General features: G+C 34.6%; 1 protein-coding gene across 1 annotated transcript in view; it reads right to left on the bottom strand.

Moving 5' to 3' along the window:
* LOC135202165 (uncharacterized) overlaps positions 1 to 25607 on the bottom strand; it is a 193387-nt gene that overhangs the window by 109803 nt on the left and 57977 nt on the right. The window contains 21 exon segments of the mRNA XM_064231420.1: positions 807 to 1004; positions 1324 to 1500; positions 2580 to 2761; positions 3968 to 4207; positions 6032 to 6140; positions 6661 to 6804; positions 8093 to 8214; positions 8806 to 9016; positions 9616 to 9737; positions 10755 to 10889; positions 11886 to 12029; positions 12684 to 12822; positions 13702 to 13815; positions 15341 to 15429; positions 20371 to 20511; positions 22015 to 22177; positions 23392 to 23560; positions 24408 to 24609; positions 24719 to 24874; positions 25048 to 25230; positions 25387 to 25494. Of these exon segments, the coding sequence (XP_064087490.1) occupies positions 807 to 1004; positions 1324 to 1500; positions 2580 to 2761; positions 3968 to 4207; positions 6032 to 6140; positions 6661 to 6804; positions 8093 to 8214; positions 8806 to 9016; positions 9616 to 9737; positions 10755 to 10889; positions 11886 to 12029; positions 12684 to 12822; positions 13702 to 13815; positions 15341 to 15429; positions 20371 to 20511; positions 22015 to 22177; positions 23392 to 23560; positions 24408 to 24609; positions 24719 to 24874; positions 25048 to 25230; positions 25387 to 25494 (3248 nt within the window).

Below are 25607 nucleotides of genomic sequence, written 5' to 3'. Positions count from 1 at the left end.
ATTAACCCATTTTTTAACAAGTCGACAAGTGTTACACAAACATTTTGCGTCAGTTACTGAGACTGACATCGACATATGGCTGTTTCTCAATTTGACTGTTTATGTCTGTCAGTGTACTTGTTATTTATGCCAGTGTCTTGCATGCAGTAGTAAGTGGTTGTTAATTATAAGAAATATTAATAAATTCTTAGACAAATCACACGGTTGCCAAGCCATATTTAATGTACGAAGATTTGCATTAACCAGATGAATTTTTGCTTCTAAGCCTATTTCTTAGTTAAAAGTTAACTCAGATATAATATGCATTATCAATGGTATCTACCAAAACTGAGACAGGTATAGAAACCCTGCCCTGTGTAATCTACTAAAAATACATCTCGTACTATACATGATGTATACTATGAACTCATGTTTTTGGATGAAATTTTAATGATTGCATGATACATGAGATCAGATGATATATGAGTGTTTTAAACAAATTACAGTTCTTTTGTGTGCTGTATATTTCTGAGTTTCACAGAATGTTTTTGTTGAAAATAAACTGTGCTTGTTCATGTATTTACGGAATAAGCTTTAGTTCTGATATCCGAAAAAATCCAAAAACTCAAATGGCGTATGGCGCTGCACTCGTAGCCATGCATGAGCTAATGGCGGCTGATTACAAAACATCTCAGATCGTGGGAGTTCCCTAACCATGGAGTGTCGGATTTAAGAGGTCAGACTGTAATACACTCACTATATTAAATACATACTGGCACAAAATTGCACAATTACTCCAATTACAAATTACTGAACCAAACACTCACTGCTTGTGCTCTAGTGTTGAGGTATATATAATAGTAATGCTCTACAGTTTCAACGGGAAGATAAGGGTCATCACCACCACTGGCATCATGCCATTCCCACTCCAAGTCATCATCAACTTCTTCCTGAGAATATCCACAGAGTCCAGTATTGAATGTGCAGTAATTATCATCTCCTCTTGGACACTGGGTATATATGACCTGAAAAATAATTTAAAGACAATACACTAATTTTCAACTAAGTTGTTTTTTCTGTTTATTACAAGTCAAATACCTTAAAATATCATCTAGTTTGGAAGAATTATCAAATACTCTGCACTGTAATCCCAAGTGCACACACATTCCATTACAAAAAGCCTTTCATATTCCTTTCTCTGCCAATTTTTAACTGAACCATTTTTGTAGAATTTTCTCTGGGGTGAATCAAGTACCTTCCCAACCTGCAAGCTACAGAACATAAAGTACTGAAAGTTTTTGGTCAATCACAGGGAAATAAAAACAAATAATCTTATGATCTTACCTTGAGATCATCCAGGGTAGCATCACCATCCTGTCCATCCACCTGAACCGCATCTACAGTAAGGATAAATTTGTTCTTCATGGTATCTCCAGGGATATCTATTTTGGCATACAGCCAACCATCTTCCTCAGGGTTGGCTTTTTCCCATAATTTTAATTTTTGTGGTCCATCAAGTTCCTGAAAAAATGTAAAATCTCTATAATTATATACCAAACTAATTTGCCAATACTCAACTATGTTTTAATAAATAAACCTGACAAATAATTAGTTAAAAATGTTCTTTCTTCCATGACGTCCCCAGGAAAGGAACAGTAAAAACATATGGCTTCGCAACCAACAAATGTCGGTTCAATCCACCTAGACTTCCGCTAACCTTAAACCAGCTCCTCAACTATATTTATGCACCTTTGTAGATGATAGTCTGTAAGCTCATCAAAATGTAAAAATTTGTAAATAAACAAAGAATTCAGTGCATCTGTCCAAGTCGCTTGAAATGTATTGTATCATCTATCTGCTAACGAAAAAAATTTGGAAAAATAGAGCAGACTGTGTAGGCTGAAGGTAGTTGAAGCAGCTATTTATTATTATTATTATTATTATAATGTGTTAATATTCATAACCCTGATAGGGCTTCTGATCTTCATAAATCGCTGCTGTTTATGTAATGAAAAACCAAACAGAAGCAAAGAGGCAATTTCTTTAGCACTCAGACATTAATCAGAGCTAACCACTTGGCAGTACATATGGCCATTACTACCAGGATGGTGGTTAAAGGTCAAAGTATAGCAAATTTTTCAAGCAATTTGTATCTTGCATAGGTATAAAAACCAAAGTTTTTTATGTGCAGTTGAAGTACTGCATCATTTGCTTAAAGTTCCAGACTAGCATTAAACTTTCGTTAATGTGTTGGATTCATGGAATCTCCATACCATCCTGAAAGTGTCCATGAAGATGTTCTTACTTCTCAGGAAGGTAGGAACAACAAGTCATCCAGCTGCCATTCTTTGCTAGGAAATTGATAGATGACCTTTAACAATATAATAATTACCTTAAATGTTGGCTTAAGGCATTTTCTAAACTGTTTGTTTACCCAACATTTTATTCTTGTTGTTAACAATATGATACACCAAGTAACATAAAAGCTCAATTTTTAACCCTGAAAAAATTTTCTTTCATACTGAAACATTATTCTGAAACCAGTACGTACTACCAATTTACAAACTACACATCAACAGTAGTAATACAATAGTACACACCTCTGCATAAGAACGCATGACTGGGGGATTGTCTCCAACGTGGTGGTAAAAGAAAGAGAGGCAGTAATCATTAAAAGGCTCCAGTGGTGGAGTTTTAACTCTGGCAAAGATATCACTCTCATAACCTGAAACTATTCCACCGTAAGGCTCTGGAAAGGTAGCAGCAATGTAGTGTCCAGAATCTGAAATAGAAATTCAGAATTAAACACAAACTCATCCACTTCTTCCATTACAGGAAAATGATAGACATATGCAATACGTACTTATTAATACAAGTCATCTTCACTGAAATCACACATATCTGGGATTGAAACCATAAAAAATTCAGATTAATTCTAAATCAAACCTCTATTTGATTAACATATAATCTATTTACTACATATACGTACACACAGAAACACTAAATGTTTTCCATTCTGAATGGAAAACAAATATATGGTAAACATTATTGCAAATTGTTTGTAAACCATTTCCAAACAGTTTCCAAACTGTTTGAAAACAGTTTACAAACTTTGTTTCCCTTTAGGGTTTAATGACTTGCACTATGCATCTTTCTCTTTGGTTAGCATCTTCTCATCACTGATGTGTAACTGTGACTAATTGATTTTTCTCTTTATTATTCATAAGTTCTTTTTTTTACATATTCTTGGTTAATTTTTCTCAAATGTTAACTGTGAATTTGGTTTTGCTCTGTTCATGTTGACAGTTGCATTGCGCTTCCTTCCTGTTATTGCAGTACTACAGGCAGTCCACGACTTAAGATAGAGGTTCCATTCTTGCACCATGTCGTAAGCCAAAAATTGGAGTAAACTGAAACTATGTCGAAAATCGTCAAAAATCTTTTAAAAGAAACCTTATGTTTTTTATTACATTTTTCATCAAGAATACCTCCAAATATTGATTATTTTGCCTTTTTGCAGTCATATTTCTTCTGTCAGATCAGTTCCATAAGTGTAGTAACCCTGGAACATGTGTTGTAAACTGGGAAATAATTCCTGATGAATATATTTGAAAAGAGTCGTAACCTCAGAACGACATTAGCCAGAACTATCATAAACCAAGGACTACCTGTTCTGTACTGTACAGTAAATATTTTTCTATTCTAACTGAGTCATTGCTGCCCTTCCCCCTCTTGTTCCAACCTTCAGGGAAGAATGTTACGTTTATCTATGCTGATAAGTCACAAGGGTTGGGTACATGTTTTACCTTGACCCCCAGCTTATGCTGGCACCCACTCACAGCTAAGTCAACCTGTGGCAGCAAGTGACATGCAAACCTTACTGTTGTGAGCTCAACACACAAATATGATGACTCTTAAATGAATAAAAATAATCACTTATGACCACAGAACACTAGGAAAACAACTGAAAGCAACAACTCACACCAACCTGAATGTAAAGTATGATCTACTATTGGATGATGGGGTGATGGAGGATTTGATGCATTATATCTCATCCATATCCCATCATTTTCCCCAACCTCTTGCTCAAAGTCACAGATGGGTCTCGTTGCATTCTCAAAGTCACATTTAATTTCTGTATGTTCATAGGGAGGAGTTGTGAGCACAGGAGTATCTGTAGTAGGTTGCCCAGTTGGAGCAGGAGCTGGGCTTGCTGATGGTGGTTCAACTGCAGTGAAATAGAATGCAGATCTCTTATAAAAATGAATCATCTCAGTTAATCAATTTATGTGCACTGTAATTAAAAAGTTTCAAAAAATAAATTCATATAGTTATGACACCTTCCAGTACAGTGTCCATCTTAATAACATCAATGACTGATAACCGATCACTTTAAGTACTTGCTGTAAGGGGGGATGAATAGCTTGATGGAAATTCGGGAAATTTTAAGGTAACAGGAAATAGACTAGCATAAGAATGGCAAGGATGAAGGCCAGAACTAGATAAGGATTCTGGTATAAAAAGCACAACTTATTTAATGCCTAACTCCCTATCAGAATAAGTACTATAAAAACGGCCACATTTATTGTTCTAGTAAGTATCCATGTAATTTAAAACAGCTATTGCAAACACTGATGTACCAATAGTATTATTATCCTTATCATTATGACATTATGAGACTGGACAAACCCACTCAAGGCTAGATAGAGAAACAGATAACTCAGGTAGTTTTATTTTTCCAGTTATTAATAACTGATATCTTCAATTTCTTCTGTAATAAATCCAGTATGTAATGACCTAAGTACTTTTATTTCAAAATCCATATCCCAATTAATACGAGATATTATTCATATCAAATGTACCTTAGGTATAAATTTTTCAATGGTAGAAAACTTCTTCAAAGCTACAAGCATGAGCTATTCTGAACTGTTAACTGTCATAAACATATGGAAAGACCTTGCCAGTTAATGTCAGTAAATCTTGTGCGTCACGCATGGTACATCTAGCAATTTACAGATAATAAAGCCCAGCTGGGAAATATCGTACAACTTAATGGGTACCATACTATATAGGTAAAGATTTGAACGTTATTATTATTATTATTATATTATTATTATTTATTATTAGTTATTATTATTATTATTTATTTTATTATTATTATTATTATTATTATTATTATTATTATTATTATTATTATTATTAAGTATAACCAGACAGCAGATTTGAAATACTTTACTCTTACTAGGATGGACTGTGAACTACACTAATTTATACACAATACAGTAGTACTTTATAATATAAAAAACATACTATAATATGAAATTCTTAAAACTGCAAAATCTTAAACAGATTTCGACATAGGATTTTCTCAAACACGGAACAAAGGAGAGCCAAGGACATAGCTAACAAATGCTTGAGAAACAGATGTGATAAAAAAAGAAGACAAAAGTGGGTCATGCATATCTAGGTATATCAGATTGCTTTTGTAGCCCAACAGCCAAAGGCTCACTGCTCTGAAAAGCTGCTACAGGCCATCACAAACAGCTCCAAAAGAGCTGAGCAAGGCCAAGTAGACTGTCTGGGATCCAGCTAATCATTCCCAGAGTAGATTTTAAGATTCATCCCAAGACACTACATATAATATTCTGTTCTGTTAAGGGTTATCTAATATCAATTTCATCAAAGTTAGCAACACTACTAGTATACTGTAACAAGTTGATTTTCAATAAAAAAAAAATTCTGCATTCTTACTCATATATATAACGTTACCATATTTGAGCAAGATAAATTATTAGCAGCAAAAATCTGAACACTCACTACACAAAAAAAGTTCATTACTAACCTAAATGTCTATTCATAAATTAATTCTACCGCTGCTTATTACGGAAAATGAAATACACACATTTTTAGCAGGTCCCTAGTTAGGTAGCTAAAAATCATCAGTGATCAAAAATAAAATTGACTTTAATTTCATTCCTAATAAGACATTTTACCAAATCATTCTCTATTGTATGTCTTTCTCACCCTCTTTGAAAAACTGCTCATTACTCACCAGCACAAGCCTCTTCGAAAAGTGCCAGGTGCCGCACAGCAATATATCCTTCGCGTCCATCCCATAAACTTGCTTGAAGCCTCAACTCAAATTCTTTTTGAGATGATCTCTATAGTAAAATTAATAATGAGATACCAAATGCAAGACATTGAGAAAGTAGCTTATACTTGAAACTTAATCATGTATTATTACCAAGAATTATATAAATTTTCCATTGATCTTTCTACTAAAAACTTAGAGTAGCAATGTACAAGAAGAATATCCCAAACAATTTGTTGCAAACCATAATACAAAATACACTAAAAATAATTCAAGATGAAATATTAAGCAAAGGATTAGCTATAACTTTTATCATTTCTCAGGTGATGCCCAGTAATTAGTACATATCTGTCACCTGGTACTATACCATCCATTGACTGACTAGCTTAATGAATTCACTCAACTTCAGAATATGACATCAAAACTTAAATGAAAAAATCTTAATAATTTACAATGAAAGAACTGTATGAAAAATTTAATAAAAAGAGTAACCATTGGCACTTCTGATGAGTAATGATATATCTACCTTAAAACAAAACATTAAGAAATGAATGTGTTGTCAACTATAACAACACAACCAGATACTGTACCTCTATTGGAACTGAGGCTTCAATCCAGATAGATGTGGTAAATTCTGCTGTCATAGGAAGCTGCCAAATTACCTCTCCCTCGCTATTCTCAGGACCTTTATCAACGTAGAGCACAGAAAGAATTCCAGAGTGCTCACTTGAAGACTAAATAGGATTAAGAAAAAAAGCTGAATAAAATTTGTATATTGGATAGACTGCAACTGAATATAAAATATTATCCATTAGTCATATATAATTTGTAATGGTAGACATACCAGTCAGTTATATTTTAGTCAGTTATATTTTCATACCATGAACCATGGTATGAAAATATAACTGACTAAAAGATTTTGTAGATTTAGGACTAAAGCTTTAAGAAGGCAGTGAGGTGTGAACAAGAGGCAGGTAGAAGTGTACTGATCTTTATTATGTTGTTGTTTGAGATTAAGCTGGCCTTGTGCCAGCACGGGCTCTTGCTCGTAGAGCAGCCCGTATGTCTTTATTACAGGTAAGGAAATTCAAATATACAGCGTGCGGGCGGAAATGTGGTATCCGACACGCGAAAGAGTAAAAGTGGGTCGGCGATAGCCGATTTGTTTCTTGCGAGACATATAACTTAGAATATAAAAGATATATACATTGGCGGAAAGCCCGCTGAACGCTCTCAAGGAGGGAAGTAAGAACAACGCAATTGTAGAATTATATACAGAGGAATTTGCGATAAGGCGTTGTCCTTACAAGGCTATTTGAAGTTAAATGCCAATAAAGAATTGGAAATGATATAATATGGTAAATCATGGAAATTCTATATGCAGATAAAATAGGAATGCAAGGGAGATGGAAAGGGCTTGACAAGTCTATCACACCACTCCAGTGAGAAAAGTATTCGACAGTGTCAGCTGAGCTCCTCTGTACACCAGAGGAGTTGGAAGACTAGATCTACTTGGATGAGAACTATGCTACAGTATGCTGAGAATATTTGTGGAATTAAAAACAATGGGAAGACACAAAGGGTAGAATTTCATAGAAAGCCTTTGCATCACATGGTGCTCGAAGAAATGATGATGATATAAAGAAAGTAAATGAAAGAAATGTTTCAAGTAGCACAGGCTGTAAATCCTAATTGTAAACTATGGGAAAAATAAAGTATTGTATCTTTTGACATACAGTATTAGCAGAGCAGAAGCTTTTACAAGTGCTGGTAGCTTTAAAGTTCAATGCTGTACAGCACTATTCTATCTCATGTGTTCTCATTAAGCAACATTATGAAATAAATTTTTGATTGACATAACAACCATTTTCTTTTTATCTATGTTTAAACAGCATTAACTCTAGCAAGGCTACAACATTAACTATGAGATTATCCGAGTCATATGACTGTAATAGAGGAAAACAATATGGAAAGACATCAGGTACACAGGGACTACATGAACCAAATTATCCATATCCTTACCGCAAAGCTGAACTTGAGACAAAACAGTGATGCAACGCTCTTTCGTACAAAAGTAGGACTTGTAATGCTGGCAAGAGAATTGCTTGGATGATGGGGCCCAGTTTCAAAGATTAAATATTTCACTGGAAGATAAAATATTAAGCTCAGTGAACCAAGGTATTGGTCAATTATAAAAAAAGCATGAAAGACAATGTAAAAGAATGTCACTAAAAATTTATAATAACGCACATCTGATCTCTAATATGAATAACTAAACAGAATGAATATATGTGCAAACAAAAAATACATAATTTCAAATATAAATCCTTTTTATAAAAAAAAACATATACTAAAAATACAGTCGACCCTTGCTATTTGTGGACTCACGATTTGCGTACTTGCCTATTTGCGGATTTTTCTATGGACCGTATACGTACTATAGCCATTATTCACGGAAAATTCGCCTATTCGCAGTATTGTTCACTGAGAAATATTTACAAATGACTATATTTTCAGATCATTGTTGTGACTAAATGCACTTTTTGTGATAAAACTATTAAAAAACTCAGGTACAAGCATTTTTAGAGGGTTTTCTTTTTTTAACTACCAAAATAGGTGTTTTTAGAGGGGGGCCGGGTTGTCTGGTACCCACTCAACAACAACCACATATTTTCTAAACCATGATACATACATTACTAACAATTAGAAAGTTTAATCAATGATGTTGAACTTACCATCCGACAATGGTCCATTGAGAATGTGACCTGGATCTTCATCAGAAACATACCAGTCAATTTCCTTATTGTCTGACATCCAAAGACACATTGTGCCATCTTCAAATTCACAGTTTAAGAATGTTTCAGGGCAGATTCCAGAAGTTAGTTTCAAGTCATCTATAGCAATTACAGCATCTGGATCAGAACTTATTTGACCTTTAAAGACAACCTGTAGGGAAAAATGAAAAATTTAATAAAAATTAAAGTAAGCAATGACAAACTCAGATCAAAACCTAAAAAGACAGTCAGTTTGGAAAGCATTGTGAAAAATTTCCAATTACAGTTGTGACAATCATAAATAAGAACTGTAATATGTTGATCTGTGCACAGATTTCATAAGCACACCAAATCAGTGTCTTATTCAATTATAGCTCAATCAAATTATGGTCTTCTCTCCCTACAGCTAAATACAGTCATAAATTTGAAGAAAAAAAGTACTTTCTATTCACATTTGAGTGCTACTCCACATTTTAAAAAGTTTTTGCAATAACCACTCATTGTTAACTTCATATGGGTAAGAGGACATTCTCTTTCCTCTTATACCCGATAAATCAGGGTAAAGGGTGGGTATGATAGGGATAAGAGACAAGGAGGAGCTATGCATCTGATATAAGACATCACAAAGTTGCTGGCTTCAACATCACTTATCACCTCTTGGTTCAGGCAAAATACTAACACCACATACTCATAAAAACTATATTAAAAATTACAACACCAAGGTACCAGCATTCAACTGACACAAACATAAAAGCCACGGCATCAACTTACACTAAAATCTTTCTCAAAAAATTTAAACAGACTAATTTGTGCTCCTTTCCACTTTGGTTCCCCTAAGGCCGAATAAACAGATGTATCACTGAGAGGTACACCATCACTTGTTTCTGCCCAAACTGTGGAGAAGGAAAAAATCACAATTAAAATGTTTAAAGAACTTAATGTTGTACAAATTCTTTCAGGACATGTTATTTCTATTTATAATAAAGTTGAGAATGATGCCACATGGAAAATTTGCATGTGCAATATTTTCTATAAGTTTCACATAGTTAGAAGGCTTATTATTAATTATTTAAATCTGAAAAGTTTTAGTAAAATTTAATCTACAACTTCAGCAAATGATAAAATAATCTTTAGAGTAATTATGAGCATATACAATAAAGTTGATTACTTTTCTCTGTAAATTTAATCACGAAATTTTTACACTGGTACAGGATGTTGGTTTGCCATTAATGTATTAATGCAAAGGCATCATCAATTTTGTGCCATCTATACAAGGTCAAAGGAACCAATGCCCAAATTAGAATAAAAATCATGAGTGAGAGCTAACTGAAGATACAAAACTCTTGGACAGCTATTTGTTTTGGCTAAAAGATAAATTCTGACATACACCTGTTTATGGTATTGAGCTAAATTTCACCATATTTCCACATTGTTACAACAAATCCAAGAAAAGTTGCTTGACTGCACAAAAGTAATGTTATTATATACCTTGATCAGACTACTACATTTAATAAGAAACTCTTACTAATTATTGGGATATAAGTATATAAAGCAACATACAATCAAAATACCACAACCATCATAAATGGCATAACAGTAGAAACAATAAATAAGGAAGTTCTAACAAACAAATCCCTTTCACAACCTGACAAGGTACATACAATTTGCATACCAACTGTATGTTACTCTTTATGATTGTGATATATGGAATTTAATGAATGGATGCAGAAATAGATATGGAACTACAACTAACATACTTTTATTATCATGCACATTATGAAACATCAAAGCTGAGTTATGTAATTAGCTAATGAAATTAATGTAATTTGGATTACAGTTACAAAATATTTAACAATAAGGAATAAGGTGCAGCTAGCATGAAATTTGCTAAGAACATGAGTTTATCTCACCTGATAGTAAGGCTGCTGACTCTGCTTTTATCTGATAATAGAACGTAAGGCACATATCTTCTTTGAAATTGACCTTCGTTAATGTAAGTTTTCGAGTGAGGGGAGATTTCTTCCCCTTCAAGGCAAACATGTGACCTACATCAGCAAGAGAAATTGATTTAAATATTCATGTTTGCTAAATCTGCTTCAAGAAAAGGATAAAAATAATTTAGTATAAAAATTATTCCTATCACAACTGTTACAACAGAAAATCCTTGTAGGTCTACGGTACTGTTCTTAAAATAAAATCTTAATGAACTGTATTTCTTGCTTTTTTGTTTACAAAAACACTGTGGATGAAAACAATTCTAAAAAATATTATTGTATTTTACAGATGAAAAATAAACACTAAAAGACTAAAAGAAAATATGGCTATATATAGTATTAGAAAATGATCTTGTCCTCTGTTGGGTGTACCACAGCTTCTTATGCTGAGGTCCAAAACTATATGAAATAGCCTGAATTTAATTTACAGCCTTTCTCAAAGGCAACTCCAAGCAAAAAATTTCAAATGACCTCACATTGCAACTTCAGTAATTAATGAATTAAACTTATAAGACCTTAAAGTACTATGTAATATTTACATTTTGAAAATATACACTTCCGGAACCATTCTGTAATCTAGGAAATAATAAAACTTATCAAGATACTTTTCACAGTTCCTTTAAGAATTACTTTTGGCTTTGAATTGTATGTTTGAAATTAAACAAGAAGAGACGTGCTTAACCATAAAATGTACTCCTTAGGTATAGAATACATTACTGAAAACTGGATAACCCTTTCTGAGGTGCAAGAAGAACTTTGCTGTTATTTGGTTAAATTATGATAACGAACAATTTATATGAAAAAAACTTCATAAACAAAAAATCTCTAATATACGTAAATATGAATACTACGTTAAATCAAATACTACAGATATGTAGTGAATGCAGTCAAATCCACAAAAATGATTTAAGGACAGTAACCTAATAAAAGCATACATATTTAGGTATCTGGAGGTGCATATCTTCATAGGGTAAATTGTACATCATTTCACATCAATAACCAAAAAATGGGAAGATATATAAAATATAATTAACATCAAATACTGACCTTCTTCAGAAAGAGTTGTGTGATCTGAAACACCATTATATCCTTTTGACAAATTCCAGCTACCATCTGAGTCATAAAGCCCACAAGTGGAACTTTGTTCAAAGGTGCAAAAACTTGTGTTTGTTCCCAAAGTTCCAATGTTTTCTGGAAATAATGCAGAAAATACAAACAACTTAGCCTATTACTCCCTTATCATACCATAGTACACATTCTCAATGAAAAGACTGAGGTGAATAATGGATGTAAGTATAAAAATCTTAAACTAAAGCTATAAGCAGACAAAGTACATTACTGTACATGGATATGTATTCCATAAAATAATGTTTTTCATAAAGGTCTGTTTAATTAATGACATCACAAAGTCTACATTAATCATGATATTTTTGCATTTACACAAAATTTTGTTAGTAACAACTGATCATGTTATATATCCTTAGACTTAAATACCTGCCTTGCAAGCCTGCATTCTTACCAGAAAGAAAACTTGTTACATCAAAGTCTACAAGATTTTACTGTTGAAGACACTTAAAGTTTGCTTTCAGGGATATTTACAATAATCAAGTCTTCATCTTCATATATGATCAAAATATTGTTCTTACAATATATTAAAGATTTTTCATATTGACAACCAAGATATTTCAGTAAGATTTAATATCATGTGCCTTAAACAAATATTTACTATAGGATACAAACCACATGTTTTATAAATAAAATGAAAGGAACTTGGATCTACTGTACTTGGAACTTGAAAAAAAAAAGTTACTTGAAAATTAAATCTTATCAACTACATTCACTTACCTGGGCAAAATGAGTCAGTGAAAGTGATATCATCTACAGCAATGTTTGACAGTGGATTATTTCCTTGGGTTCCTACTATTTCAAGCACGTAGTTTGTAGATGAACTAAGGCCAATGAATGCTTCCATCCAATTCAATGTCTAAATATACAAAAATTATATTAATATCTCTAACCATACTAGAGGAAAACAGCATACAGTATATTCAAAGTTGTGTGGTATGAAACATTTTAGAGAACTGTACTATAATCAAATTTTAGGTCCGTATAACCAAAAATTTATTTTCAGCTTATGATATTGCCTTAATCCCTACAAAACTCACATAAACAGAAAAGTGACAAATACTGTAATATTCTAAAAATTTCCTTTGCAAAAATCATCATAAACAAGAACTGCAACTTCAAGAAGTACACAAATGATAAAATAAGTAATACTCTATGAACTAGTGGTTACTGAGATCAAAGTTAAGACTCAAACACGTCAAAGCCACCATGATTACTAAAGGAATAGGTAAAGGGAGTTTCAAAATAAAATAAAAGCAGGATATACGGAATGCTTCAATTAATTATTAAACGCTATGGTACTGGAGATTTAGCATTGGCATTCTTTGGGTTGGTAGATAACACAAATAAGAGCACAGGAGTGAAAGTATTAAAACACTTGTGATTACCGCTCTGCATTCTATTTGTTTACAGTCATTGTTCCTCCTTCAATCGTAAATGGATAGATTTCAGTATTCTAAGATCATTTGTTGTAAAACAGTTTAAAATAAAATATTACATCGTGAAAACATTATCTAAAAAATCTGAAGCCACAGACATATGCAACAGAGGATTTGCATTCATAAATCCTAGATTAGAAAATTTTAACTTGAGTGCTTAATTTACTATTGATTAATTCTTGGTTATATTCAATGTTTTATCTTGAATGGAGCAAAACTATGATAATTTTACTTGACAATTTGTTTCACATTCACCTTTCCCAGTAAATTTCATGAACTTAACATATGACTTGAATTACCTGGAAGCCATGCCGAGTCCAAATGGTCGTCTCCACATCTCCAGCCTTTTGCTTAATGCTCAAGTCTTTCACACCAGATCCATCCATGTGGTACCACCACCGCATACAGGTATTCTGTAAGAAAGCAAACTTGTTCGTGAAGATTAACTATACGTAATATCATTGCCATACTTAATAATGATCATTATTTGTTCATTAGGATTAGGGTGTTCCATATAAAATTGATGAGACAATCCTTACCAAGAATTGTCTTTACACAAAGCAAAAACTTTACAGTTCATTCCAAGAACTGCATCTAAAATTGATAAGACAGTTCTTTCCAGGCATTATCTCATCAACTTTATATGAAGTCTTTACACGAAGCAAAATCTTTACAGTTCATTCCAAGAACTGCACATGATGTCTTTACACAAAACAAAAGCTTTGCAGCTTGATTATTGTACACACCATACTGCAGTCGCCAGTCTTCAATAAAGTTTTGTTGTCAAAACTTAGTGCCTATGACAACTCATTCCCAACATTTTATCTGGCCTCATTACAACTTACTGTTGAAAGTTCACTGTATATTACAGTAACTGATTTCTCATTCTCATAGTTCCAAAACTGTTTTTCCCTCACTGGCACTAAAATCTTACCACACACTATGGTGATCATACAACTGATATTGCTAAATCAAGGTCTCAAAAGCTAGGAGTTTTGGTTCCTTTGCAAATTCTGTGAACCATCAAGCATTTTGGCATAATGTTTAATATTCCTGCTCATCTATACATCCACATCCAGCCTCATCTTTAAGTCTTTAAGAGCTGGTTAGGTTTCTTTCTTACCTTGGAAGATTCCTGTCAGGACAGAAACAAATAATAACACCCAAACAAAATGCACAGAGTGAGGATGATTTTTAGCCAATCTAATGGTAAAAGATGGAGGAGGAGGCATTCAACAGAACTGTCAACAGATAACCAATTTTATCAAACATATATAAAATATATAAGAAAAAGATGGAAGATTCAACTTCTTACTACTAATCAGCTGAACATGGAACTTGCAAAGACAGAGGGAAAATTCAAAAACACCATACTGACCATCTATGTTATCAATAAATGTGAGAGATAATACAATGCAAACGGCAATAAATAAAATATTACCTTAGAAAAAACTTTAAAATAAAGGGGTTGATAGAAAATAACTATCCTAATATGATTCCTCTTGGAGTAGCTAAGTAACTAGGTACGTACTTCATCTTAATTTGCAAAAAGCCAACAAAAAGGGTTCTCCAAAGAATACTGGTGCAGCTCCTTGAAAAGGCAACTTCCTCATCATAATTAATTTGAAATTATTTTATACTGACTTACATATAACATCAACAAATTTCTCAACTTGATGCAGAAGCTTAGAATAATCATTTATAGATGCTGGCAGATGCAATAAACCTTTATTCCATTTCATATGAAATACACAAATATAAAGAAATGGAGGTAGTGGGCATCTCCAAAACACAGGATTAAAAATGTGTAAACAAGTAACTTTAAAACATGCAAAAGGTAAACACATTTTTTATTGCTTTCATTTAATCAAATTATGCATTGTTAATAAACAGTAAAATCAAAATTACTAGTAACTACTTTTCAATAAACATACATACCTCAGTTGGAAGCATTTCAGGACTTATCAGAATGGCAGTTCCATCTACAGCCTTTTGTACTGGTGTTAAACTCATGTAATAGCCATCACCTACAAAGATACAAATTAATTATATCACTAAAGCCTAAGGAATACTACAGATGTAAAGGGAAATACTAGGAGAAATTAATAATAGCTATTGCAGAAAGCACATCAAACTGTCAGAGAAAGGCAGCTAATTTCCTGAGGGAATTTCCAACTGGAATATCACTGTTATGCAAAACCATTTTAGCATGAAGAAATCTGACAGAAGAATGTATCGACTACCTTCCCCCTTCATTTGACACAATATGGAGGAGTAATGATAGTATTTTATATTTGACAACGTCTCCAAAAGTTGTGAGAGAGAGAGAGAGAGAGAGAGAGAGAGAGAGAGAGAGAGAGAGAGAGAGAGATTGGTGGAAGAATGAATTGGAGTGGTTAAATGGCGGTCGGAAGCATGTCTGTTGTGGCGCTCTGTAATATGTCAGTGGCAGTCTGTTACGAGAGTCGTAAGAAGACAGTTAGTGAATTCACAGAGTTGGTTTGGCAGCATTTGTCAGTTGGTTGTTAGTTGGTTTTGTGGTATTTGATTGATTTTGGTGTTGTAAGGTTGTTGTGCGTGTGTCTGTCTGGTTTTGGTGAAGTTGAAGAAGTTGGGAGTGCATTTTCGGTGTCTGTGAGTGGTGGTTGGGGCAGTGTTGGTCTTGGCGGGTTGTTGTGCTGGGGGAAGTCGTGTGGTTGTCGTGTTCTTTCGGGCTGTTGGTGTTCGTCTGCAGTGATTTGTCGGGTTATTGAGTTGTTGTGGGGTTGTGGGTCTCGGGTGGTTGGTTTGTGTTTGGTTGTCAGCGGTGGTTGTGTGTCGGCTAGCCTATAGCCTATATCCAGCGGACAGCACAGCCTAGCCCTGAGTATCAGAAGCCAGAGTACCTGTTTGTGTTTTTTTTGTTCTGTATGTAGGTAGGGGTCAATTGTCCTGCTGTATTTTGTAGTGTAAAGAGGAAAGTGTGATTGAGGGTGGGTTTGGTAGCCAGACAGATTAAGTTTATGTGAGGGAGATTTGCTGCTTGCTCTTAAGCTTGTGATCCCGCCACATTATTTTTTGGTGCCCGAACAGGGACTGCTGGTGTGGAAGCTGCAGGACGATTGGTCTAGGCTAGTGTGTTAAGTAAGAGGACAATTAGAAGTGGAGAATGAGAGGTTAAGGGTAGAGTGTGAGGAGCTGAAGAGCGAGTTAGAGGAAATGAGAGGAATGCTAAGGAGTACAAAAGTGGAAATGAAAGAAGAAGTGAAAGAAGCGGAAGAGAGAATGGTTGAGAAAATGGACGAAAAATTCTTAGTGATGATGAATGCAGTGCAGGAGATGATGAAAGGGTTCATGGGAGAGGGAGTAGTAGGAGGTAGGACTTCTAGGTCTTGTGATAGGCCAGAAGTGGTAAAGACAGTGCAAGAGCGAGTGGATAAAACTGCGAGTGACCAAGGTGACTTGGTTGTGATAGGTAAGGGAAAGAAGGGAAAGAGACAGGATAAGGATAAACCTGAGGACAAGAATAAGAAGGGAGCTGAGGAAAAGAAGAAGACTAGGGGAAAGAAGGCTAGTAAGGATGACGACAGGATGAGACTAGGACTGAATACATTGGGGAAAGGGCTGAGAGTGATTTGGATAGCAGTGAGTGGAAACAGGTGGGTAGAAAGAAGGGTAAGAAGAGCGTAATCAGGAGCATGGATGTTAGTATGGAAGTTGATTCGCTGTATTCGGACGAGGTTAAGAGGGATCAGAATGGAAGTAGCGAAAGTGAGAGTGAGAGTGAGCGGGAAGTACGAAAGGCTGTATATATGAGAGAGATACCTAGATGTGCGCAATACGAGGAATATGATAGTAGGGACATAGGGGATTTTTTTAAGGAATATGAGAGGTATTGTGAGGCAAAGTATGGGAATAACAAGAGAGTCTGGGTAAGAGAGTTAGGTAGCTTTTTTGACAGGATTTTTGTTGAGTATGTATGGGGTGATGAAGAGTGTGGGGAATGTGCCATATGAAAGTTTGAAAGCCAGGATTGTGGAACAGGCGAAGAGGATAAGGAGTAGTGTGAGATATAGGAGAAAACATGGTTTTGATGAGGTAAGAATGAATGTTGGTGAGTCCTTGTCGATGTATGTGTGCAGGTTGGAAACATTGGCCAGGAAAAAGTTTGGGGATGAAGGGATAAATGAATGTAAAGAGTTAGTGAGGAAGTTGTTGGCGACTGTGCCTGAGAGTGTGTATGAGTTTGTAAATCTGAAACGTAAGGAGAAAACGCAATGGGCAAATGAAAGGTTAACGTGGAAAGACATTTTGGAAATGGTTGAGGATTATGAGTTGGATAGGTGTATGAAAGAGAGTAGAAGTGTTAGTGTTAGGACTGAAGTAGCTGAGGTTATACCAGAGTTTAAGAGCTATAGGGAGGCAGTTTTGGAAGGGCCAAGGCGAATGGCAGAGCGAGTGGTTGATAGGAGCGTTAGAGCTAGTAACATATGTATGGTTAGCCATAAGAGAGATCGGAGTGCAAGCGTTGGAAGAGTAGGGTCGGTTAGTCGTGAACGAGAGCAGCAGTGTTACAGATGTGGAAAGCTAGGGCACAGGAAGAATGAATGTCGGTGGGCGTTGGGAGCCTGCTTCGGGTGTTGCCAAACTGGGGATTTGGTGAGCGAGTGTAAGAAAGATACGGATATTAAATGTTACAGGTGTGGGCAAGTAGGGCATATAGCAAGTGGATGTCGAGGTACCCGTGTGACTGAGGTTTGCGGTAATTGCGGGAAGAATGGGCATTATGCTAGGATGTATAAAGAACAGCGGGCAAAATGTGTTGAATGTGGAATGGAAGGTCATGTAGTGAGTGTGTGTAGGCAAAAGAGGATGAGTCAGGCTGGGAATTCGGGAAAGTAGGTGTTAAGGGGATTCAGTTGGGTGGGTCCTCTAGTATGCGACAGTATGTTCGGGAGAATGCAATGAGTGAGCAAATGGGTCTGGGAGATCGGCAGCTGGTGTTGGTTGAGTATGGAAGAAAGCGGAAGAAGGTAAGAAAAGGGAATGAAAGGGAGAAACATGAACTGCATGATAGAGGGGTTAGTGGTAGGGTGCAAAAGGTTGATAAAGCATGTGCTACAGATGACTTTGAGGGAATGAATGATACTTGTAGTGTATGTGGGTTTGAGTTGACAGGGACAAATAAGACTTCAGTGAGAAGGAGACTGAGTAGTGAGGAGGTAGTTGATAGGATGGATAAGTCTTTGCAGGAGTTTGACAGAAGTATGGATGAACTGAGTGGTTTGGTGGCCGAAATAGGGGAGATGTTGGAACCAGAGTTAGAAGGCATTGGTGAAGTAGTAGTGAATGGAATTTGGGAGGATGGTAATGAGGGAGATAATGGGAGTTTGAATGAAAGTGGTTTGGAAGAAGTGAATGGCGATGTAACTCAAAGGGTGTATGATGGTCCTCAAACAAGATCCAGGGGGCCTGCAACTGAGCATCCTTGGGTGTTACAAAGGCAATTTAGTGTGGATGTTGTGAGTGTAAGGAGACATTGTCAATTGTAATGGGGGAGGTAATATGGAGGAGTAATGATAGTATTTTATATTTGACAACGTCTCCAAAAGTTGTGTGTGTGTGAGAGAGAGAGAGAGAGAGAGAGAGAGATTGGTGGAAGAATGAATGGGAGGGGTTAAATGGTGGTCGGAAGCATGTCTGTTGTGGCACTCTGTAGTATGTCAGTGGAAGTCTGTTACGAGAGTCGTAAGAAGACAGTTAGTGAATTCACAGAGTTGGTTTGGCAGCATTTGTCAGTTGGTTGTTAGTTGGTTTTGTGGTATTAGATTGATTTTGGTGTTGTAAGGTTGTTGTGCGTGTGTCTGTCTGGTTTTGGTGAAGTTGAAGAAGTTGGGAGTGCATTTTCGGTGTCTGTGAGTGGTGGTTGGGGCAGTGTTGGTCTTGGTGGGTTGTTGTGCTGGGGGAAGTCGTGTGGTTGTCGTGTTCTTTCGGGCTGTTGGTGTTCGTCTGCAGTGATTTGTTGGGTTATTGAGTTGTTGTGGGGTTGTTGTGGGTCTCGGGTGGTTGGTTTGTGTTTGGTTGTCGGCAGTGGTTGTGTGTCAGCTAGCCTATAGCCTATATCCAGCGGACAGCACAGCCTAGCCCTGAGTATCAGAAGCCAGAGGTGAGTACCTGTTTGTGTTTTTTTGTTCTGTATGTAGGTATGGGTCAATTGTCCTGCTGTATTTTGTAGTGTAAAGAGGAAATTGTGATTGAGGGTGGGTTTGGTAGCCAGACAGATTAAGTTTATGTGGGGGAGATTTGCTGCTTGCTCTTAAGGTTGTGATCTCGCCACAACAATAGTTTCAAAAACATCTACATTTACAAAGCAGAATGGCTCAAATTCATCCTAAAGGTAAGTTCTATTTATGCAAGGATAAGGATACTATTTCAAACTACTACTACTGAGAAGTTTATAACATTCAAACCCAATGTAAATCAACTGGTTAATATAAATCTGTATATACAGTAAATAATTATTGCAAAAGATTTCATGTTCTGCCAAACAAAAATGTAAAGTACTGCACTGTAAAAGAATGTTTCTATGTAAATTAATGCTCAACATATGAAAATTTGCGGATATAATGCAATAATCATTTGACAGAGGAAGTAAAATTTTAGCATTAAATCTTTAATGACAGGCATGATAAAACAATAACATGAGCAACCTAATTTCTTAAGAGACAATAAATTACCAAGTAAGAATAATATAGGATGTTCCTAAATACAAAATTTTTTCAAAGCAATCTTAGTAGCATATTTGTGATAAATTGCCTTTTTATCCTACAAAAATAATTTTAATTCATCCCACAAAACTATCTTGAAAATAACTTTTAAAGGTGTGTGACATAATATACGTGTTAGAATATAACAAACTTGAAACTACATATAAGGAGTCTATAAAAGTCACTACCTATCATTATACCTGAAAATTGTATCAGACTTACCAGATGTATGATCACCAATTGGTCCTACAAAGTGAGCTTCTTTAGGGTACTGTTTGAGTGTCCACTGTAGAGACTCTCCACCAGTTATCCATTTGCAGAAGGTTTGTTCTGAGAAATCACAGTTGCTGATTGATGCAGGAGCTGTGAAGAAAAAGAGGAAAATTTTCAACCAAAAACCTTGTCTAAAACTCACTATTGCTCTAATTATTCAAATTACCATAAAGATACTTACTAATTGGGCATTATAAACTCTTTTACATTAAAACAGTCATGAAGATAAATTCATTAGTCCATCAGTGACTACAAACTTTGTCAATCACAGGAAATAAAGACGAAATTTTTCTGTAGTTATATATGTTACTACAGTACAAACAAAATTGATAAAAACGTGACAGATACTGGTCATTAAAATGTGTCAAAAATTTATTCTGCATGAATAATAGAAAATAAATTCATCCATCCCAACATTATTAACTTTTGATCAATATAAGTACAGGAACCTGAATCATAATTCAGTTCCAGATTTTATAAACACCTTGTGAAAAAATTCTGCTACTTTTAGAAATATGGAACCCTTGTTCTTTTACTAGTAGTTTATGATACAGGTATATCTGTATAATCTAAAAATCTAGACTAGTACATTTTTCACATTAGCTTGTGCTATACATATCTATTTTCACCAGTTCCATTTACAACTTTTAGATCCATTTTATTGTACTCTTGCATGACACAAAAAAGCTACAAACAGTTTTATAATATAATCTGTTATTTTTACGACAATGTTTAAAAGATTCTTCAATAGGTTACAAAACAAATTAATTTATTATATTTAACACTCCTGCTTTCATAGGTTATCCTCCTAATCCTTAATTTTTATTTCATTCTCTTAGCAATGTTGTTAATAATTACATACTATAATAAATTAAGACACCTCTTTGAGAGAATAAAAGACCCAACAAAATCCTTGTCCGAATATAAATGGTAAGAATTATAATAAATAAACAGGAAATCATTTATAAAACATAAATATAAATAAAGTGTGGAGAGAAACTTTCAAAACATGAGGCAGGAAGCTCAGTTGCACTAAAATAATTTGGGTTTGGAAGTACGAGAGGTACTATAGGTACTTAATGCCACCTTCAATGACTGAAAAATTCTCCATCGGCAGACTATGAGATTTGGATAGTGTCATGAAATCTGCCAGGACTTTGGGGACTAACAAAAATCTTGATCAACAGATACACACAAAAAAAAAGGAATTTGTAGACTACACTTATCATCCATCTACAAATACTGAATATGGCAAGAATTAAAGCAGAAATAAATGGGAAAAAAAACAAATACTGAATATGGCAAGAATTAAAGCAGAAATAAATGAAAAAACAAAGGAATAAAAATAATGGAGAGGAACATTTTATGATTTAAAATGTTTATTTAAGCAATATATAAAACTAATGGAAATGTGATTTTTTCCTTGCATACATAACTGTCCAACCCTGTGACACTTAAGATTTGTGTTGAACATTCAAATTAAACTACTTGAATTTACCTTTTATTGTATGCACTGGACTATTTTGTTTAAGAATACATTCAAATAAATCAAGCATAATGATTGATAACCCAAAAACCTTATCTTTAACTTACATGGTGGTAGTGTAGTGGTGGCTGGCTTAGGTGTACTTGATACAGGTGGCTCAAGAGTACATTCTTCTGTTTCTTCTGTAACTTCAACATCATCTACTAGAATCATTCCATCATTGTGTCCTGGGTCCCATGAACCATCAGTGCGAGTTGCCTCAAAGTGCACCTGTAGTGTTTGTTATGCAATACCTGATTTTAGTATCACTCCACAGCATCAGCTCAATTAACTGAGGATTATGCTCGTGCATAAAAATGAAGTAACAAGTCATAAGTATAGGTTATCCTAATATGTAAATGTATTTGTTACATTTAATAGAATTATTCCTTTTATTTTAAGGTTTGCAGCAGAATGACCGTATCTGTTTGCTTCTCATATTTCCATGCAGTCTTGTAAGTCACTAAAGATGAGTTTTATAAATCTGGAGATTTTTCAAAAGTTTAGGAATACTTGCATTAAGCAACTTCCACTGCTGAATTTTTAATCTTAAACAAGGTTCATTCATTTCTAACTTTTATAAATCTATAGTTTAGCAGATTTCCAGTTTCTTGTTATGTATTTGTGGAGATCATCAGTACGTTAAATTCTTAGTTGCATGAAAAAGTAATCAATATTATCATAATTATAATCTGATAATTCTTTATACATATAAGTTACTGAATGTTAAAAAAATGTAAAATACTGTTAATTATCTTTAACAATTATATGTGTCTTCAAACTAAATGTCACAAACCTTATTTTCCTACTACTACAATACCCACAAAGAACTTTAATTCAATTCTACAACTGTGCGCTGGGGAATATTTAGATTGGATGTGTCTGCTGGACATCAAACTCTTTAAAAAGGGTCTCACAAGGAAATCATAAAATATCTAATAAAAGAAATAACATTTTGGCCTAATAGTACATAAAAATTATTGCGACAGGATTTTGTCTCCGGATATTTATGATATCAAGTACTTCCATGCATGAAGCTGACCAACATTATACCATTAAAACCATTTTCATTTTCATTATCAGTTTAGTTTTGAAGTCTAGTGGATATCTACCATGTGACCTAAAATATTCAGTGATATAATTCAATATGAAGAAGTGTCTCTTTCCTATTAATCAATAACACAAGTAATGAAGAATGCACAAAGAATGTGAATGATGCACTGTTTACCAAGTTGATTATTGCAACGGAAAAAACAGAATATATTTGCAAACACATGAGTACAAATTTATATCTTATTCACTGCTGACATATTGCCTCAGAGAGAAAATAATGATCCTACACCAATTACAATACAATAAGTAAATGAAAACCCAATGAGATATTTAATTACTACATCATAAACGTATATCCTATGAATGAAAATCTAAAGGCACAAAGCATTTACCTGTAAACTGTCCACTTCTACTGGTGGAATTGGGAACTGCGCATGATACCAAACATCAAACAACTCTGGACTCTCCCACAATTTGAGTTCAAAGTGGTCACCAGGGTACTTTGGTCCAGGAGTAACCTTCATGATGAGGTTTCCTGGAGCACCATTCTTTTTCAGGTACCTTCAGAAGGAATATGTAATTATAATCTGCTAATTGTTTCCATGAAACCAAATTAATACTTCTAAATACCAACTTACTACTATGATTACTACTACTGGAATAAAATTCTCTTTAGGCAATGCCCACTTGTCTACACAGTCTTGGTTTTCAAACACTTTCATTAAGAGACAATGTGGTACACCTGCTTCAACAAAAATAATGTGCAGCAATCTAAAATAAAATAATATCTATTACTCTCAGTGACATAGTTAGTCTATCTAATAACAATAAATGTATACTACTAAGCTTTTCTTAACAGTGGGGAAAATTGAACCCTCCTCAAGTAAAATCAACATAGAGCAAAAGGAGTTTTTCTTCATTTTTCAGTTATTTCCCTTGCCAAACTTTACACTTTAACTCATAGAAACTTGCACAACATTAGCTGCTTCATACACATGCATAGAAATTCAATCAGTCATGCATCTAACTCTCCTACACATACAGCCTCGTATGCCTCCACCTTGTATTTACTCTTGTTTTTTCTGCATACTATTAAAAAAAAACCTTCCTTTTCAGTACCCCATCCATATCTAAACAGGATTTTCTAGGTCTTCTTCGCCTCAACAGTTCAGAAAATGTAATATTCTCATCCATCTATCTTTCTCTATTCTTTTCGCAAGACCAGATAATCTAAAAACATTCTGATTATGCTTGTCTTGTACCACTTCTTAACCTTTCAATTCTTCATATGATACATGGTACATTGCAAACAATTTATCTAAGAAATTTCAGTCTTTTTATTGATATTCAACATCCCCACTGCACGCAAAACAAGCTTTAAGTATCTAAGAAAAAGATGAAACCTTACCAAAATCTGACACAGTTCACTGTAGGTAATAATACTGGGGATGACAAAACTGCCTTTTTTCCAACAAGATTTTCTTGGGGTGACACGAACATAAGATATGTTTGCGTGAGTGGACCCTCCCCAAACGGTTCATTTCCAAATACCCATCTGAGTTCACTGCTATGTGTCCAACCACAAGTGTCCTCCTCAAACTCACAGTAACCTTGAGGAAAATGTAAGTGAAAAATGAGTAAGATAAAAATGTTCATAACTATGAACTATAGCTTTTCCAAAGTACTGTTCAGTAATGTTTCTTAGTGTTTCAAGCTTACCGTGAAGTGGACATGTGAAGGATTCCTTGAGTACAATATCATCTACAGCAATATAACCACTCTGGGACTCTCCACTGAAGGTTTCAAAAATAATGCGGCCCTCTGCTGTCTCAGCAATAGCTCCAGCTCCAAAGTTCCAAACATTCAAGGTGCCAACTGGAACAAAAAGTATTGTATTCACTTTTATTTCATTTTATTTTCTCTTATTTTTTCCTACTTAACATTTTTTAAGTTAACAAGAAAATTTCCCTAGAATCTGGTGTCACTAGTATCTGTACTAATACCTATTATTACAAAGCACAGAAACTGTAAATATCAATGCATAATACCTTCAGCAAAGAATATGAAATCCTCAGTTCCATTAACATACACCCTAAAGAGTGTAGAATCATCAGTCACAAACTGATACCAAAAGGTAAGACAGTTTAGTCCATTGCTGACAGTTGGACCCCAGAAGCGAAGAGGTTCTGCTGAACCAGATGCCGTGCTAAAATCTGCCACTACGAAATGACCTGCATAAAAAAAATAAATAAATAAAATAAGGTAACATTTTTTTTAAATTATCAACTGGATAAAAACTGAAATATGTGAAAATCTTACATTTTTTTAACAATCAATGAAAGCAAATGCTGCTTTTTAAGCATACAAAAGATGCAAATGCACATTACCAAAACTTGTTCGATAGGAGTGGTCACTGGGGGCATAATTATTGACAGTTTCTGCAGCTGACACCCGGTAAAATTGGTACTCTGACACAGATGAGTCTGACACATAGCCTGGAAAGCAGATAAAGATATATTAAAAAATGAACCTTAAACCAAGTAGTTTGAGGAAACTTTTCTGTATGTACTTACAATCACTATTACATACATGCATCATACTTAGCTTT

Source organism: Macrobrachium nipponense, chromosome 30 (genome assembly GCF_015104395.2).
Source record: "Macrobrachium nipponense isolate FS-2020 chromosome 30, ASM1510439v2, whole genome shotgun sequence".
NCBI classification, from domain to species: Eukaryota; Metazoa; Arthropoda; class Malacostraca; order Decapoda; family Palaemonidae; genus Macrobrachium; species Macrobrachium nipponense.
This window is presented reverse-complemented; position numbering and strand designations above follow the sequence as displayed.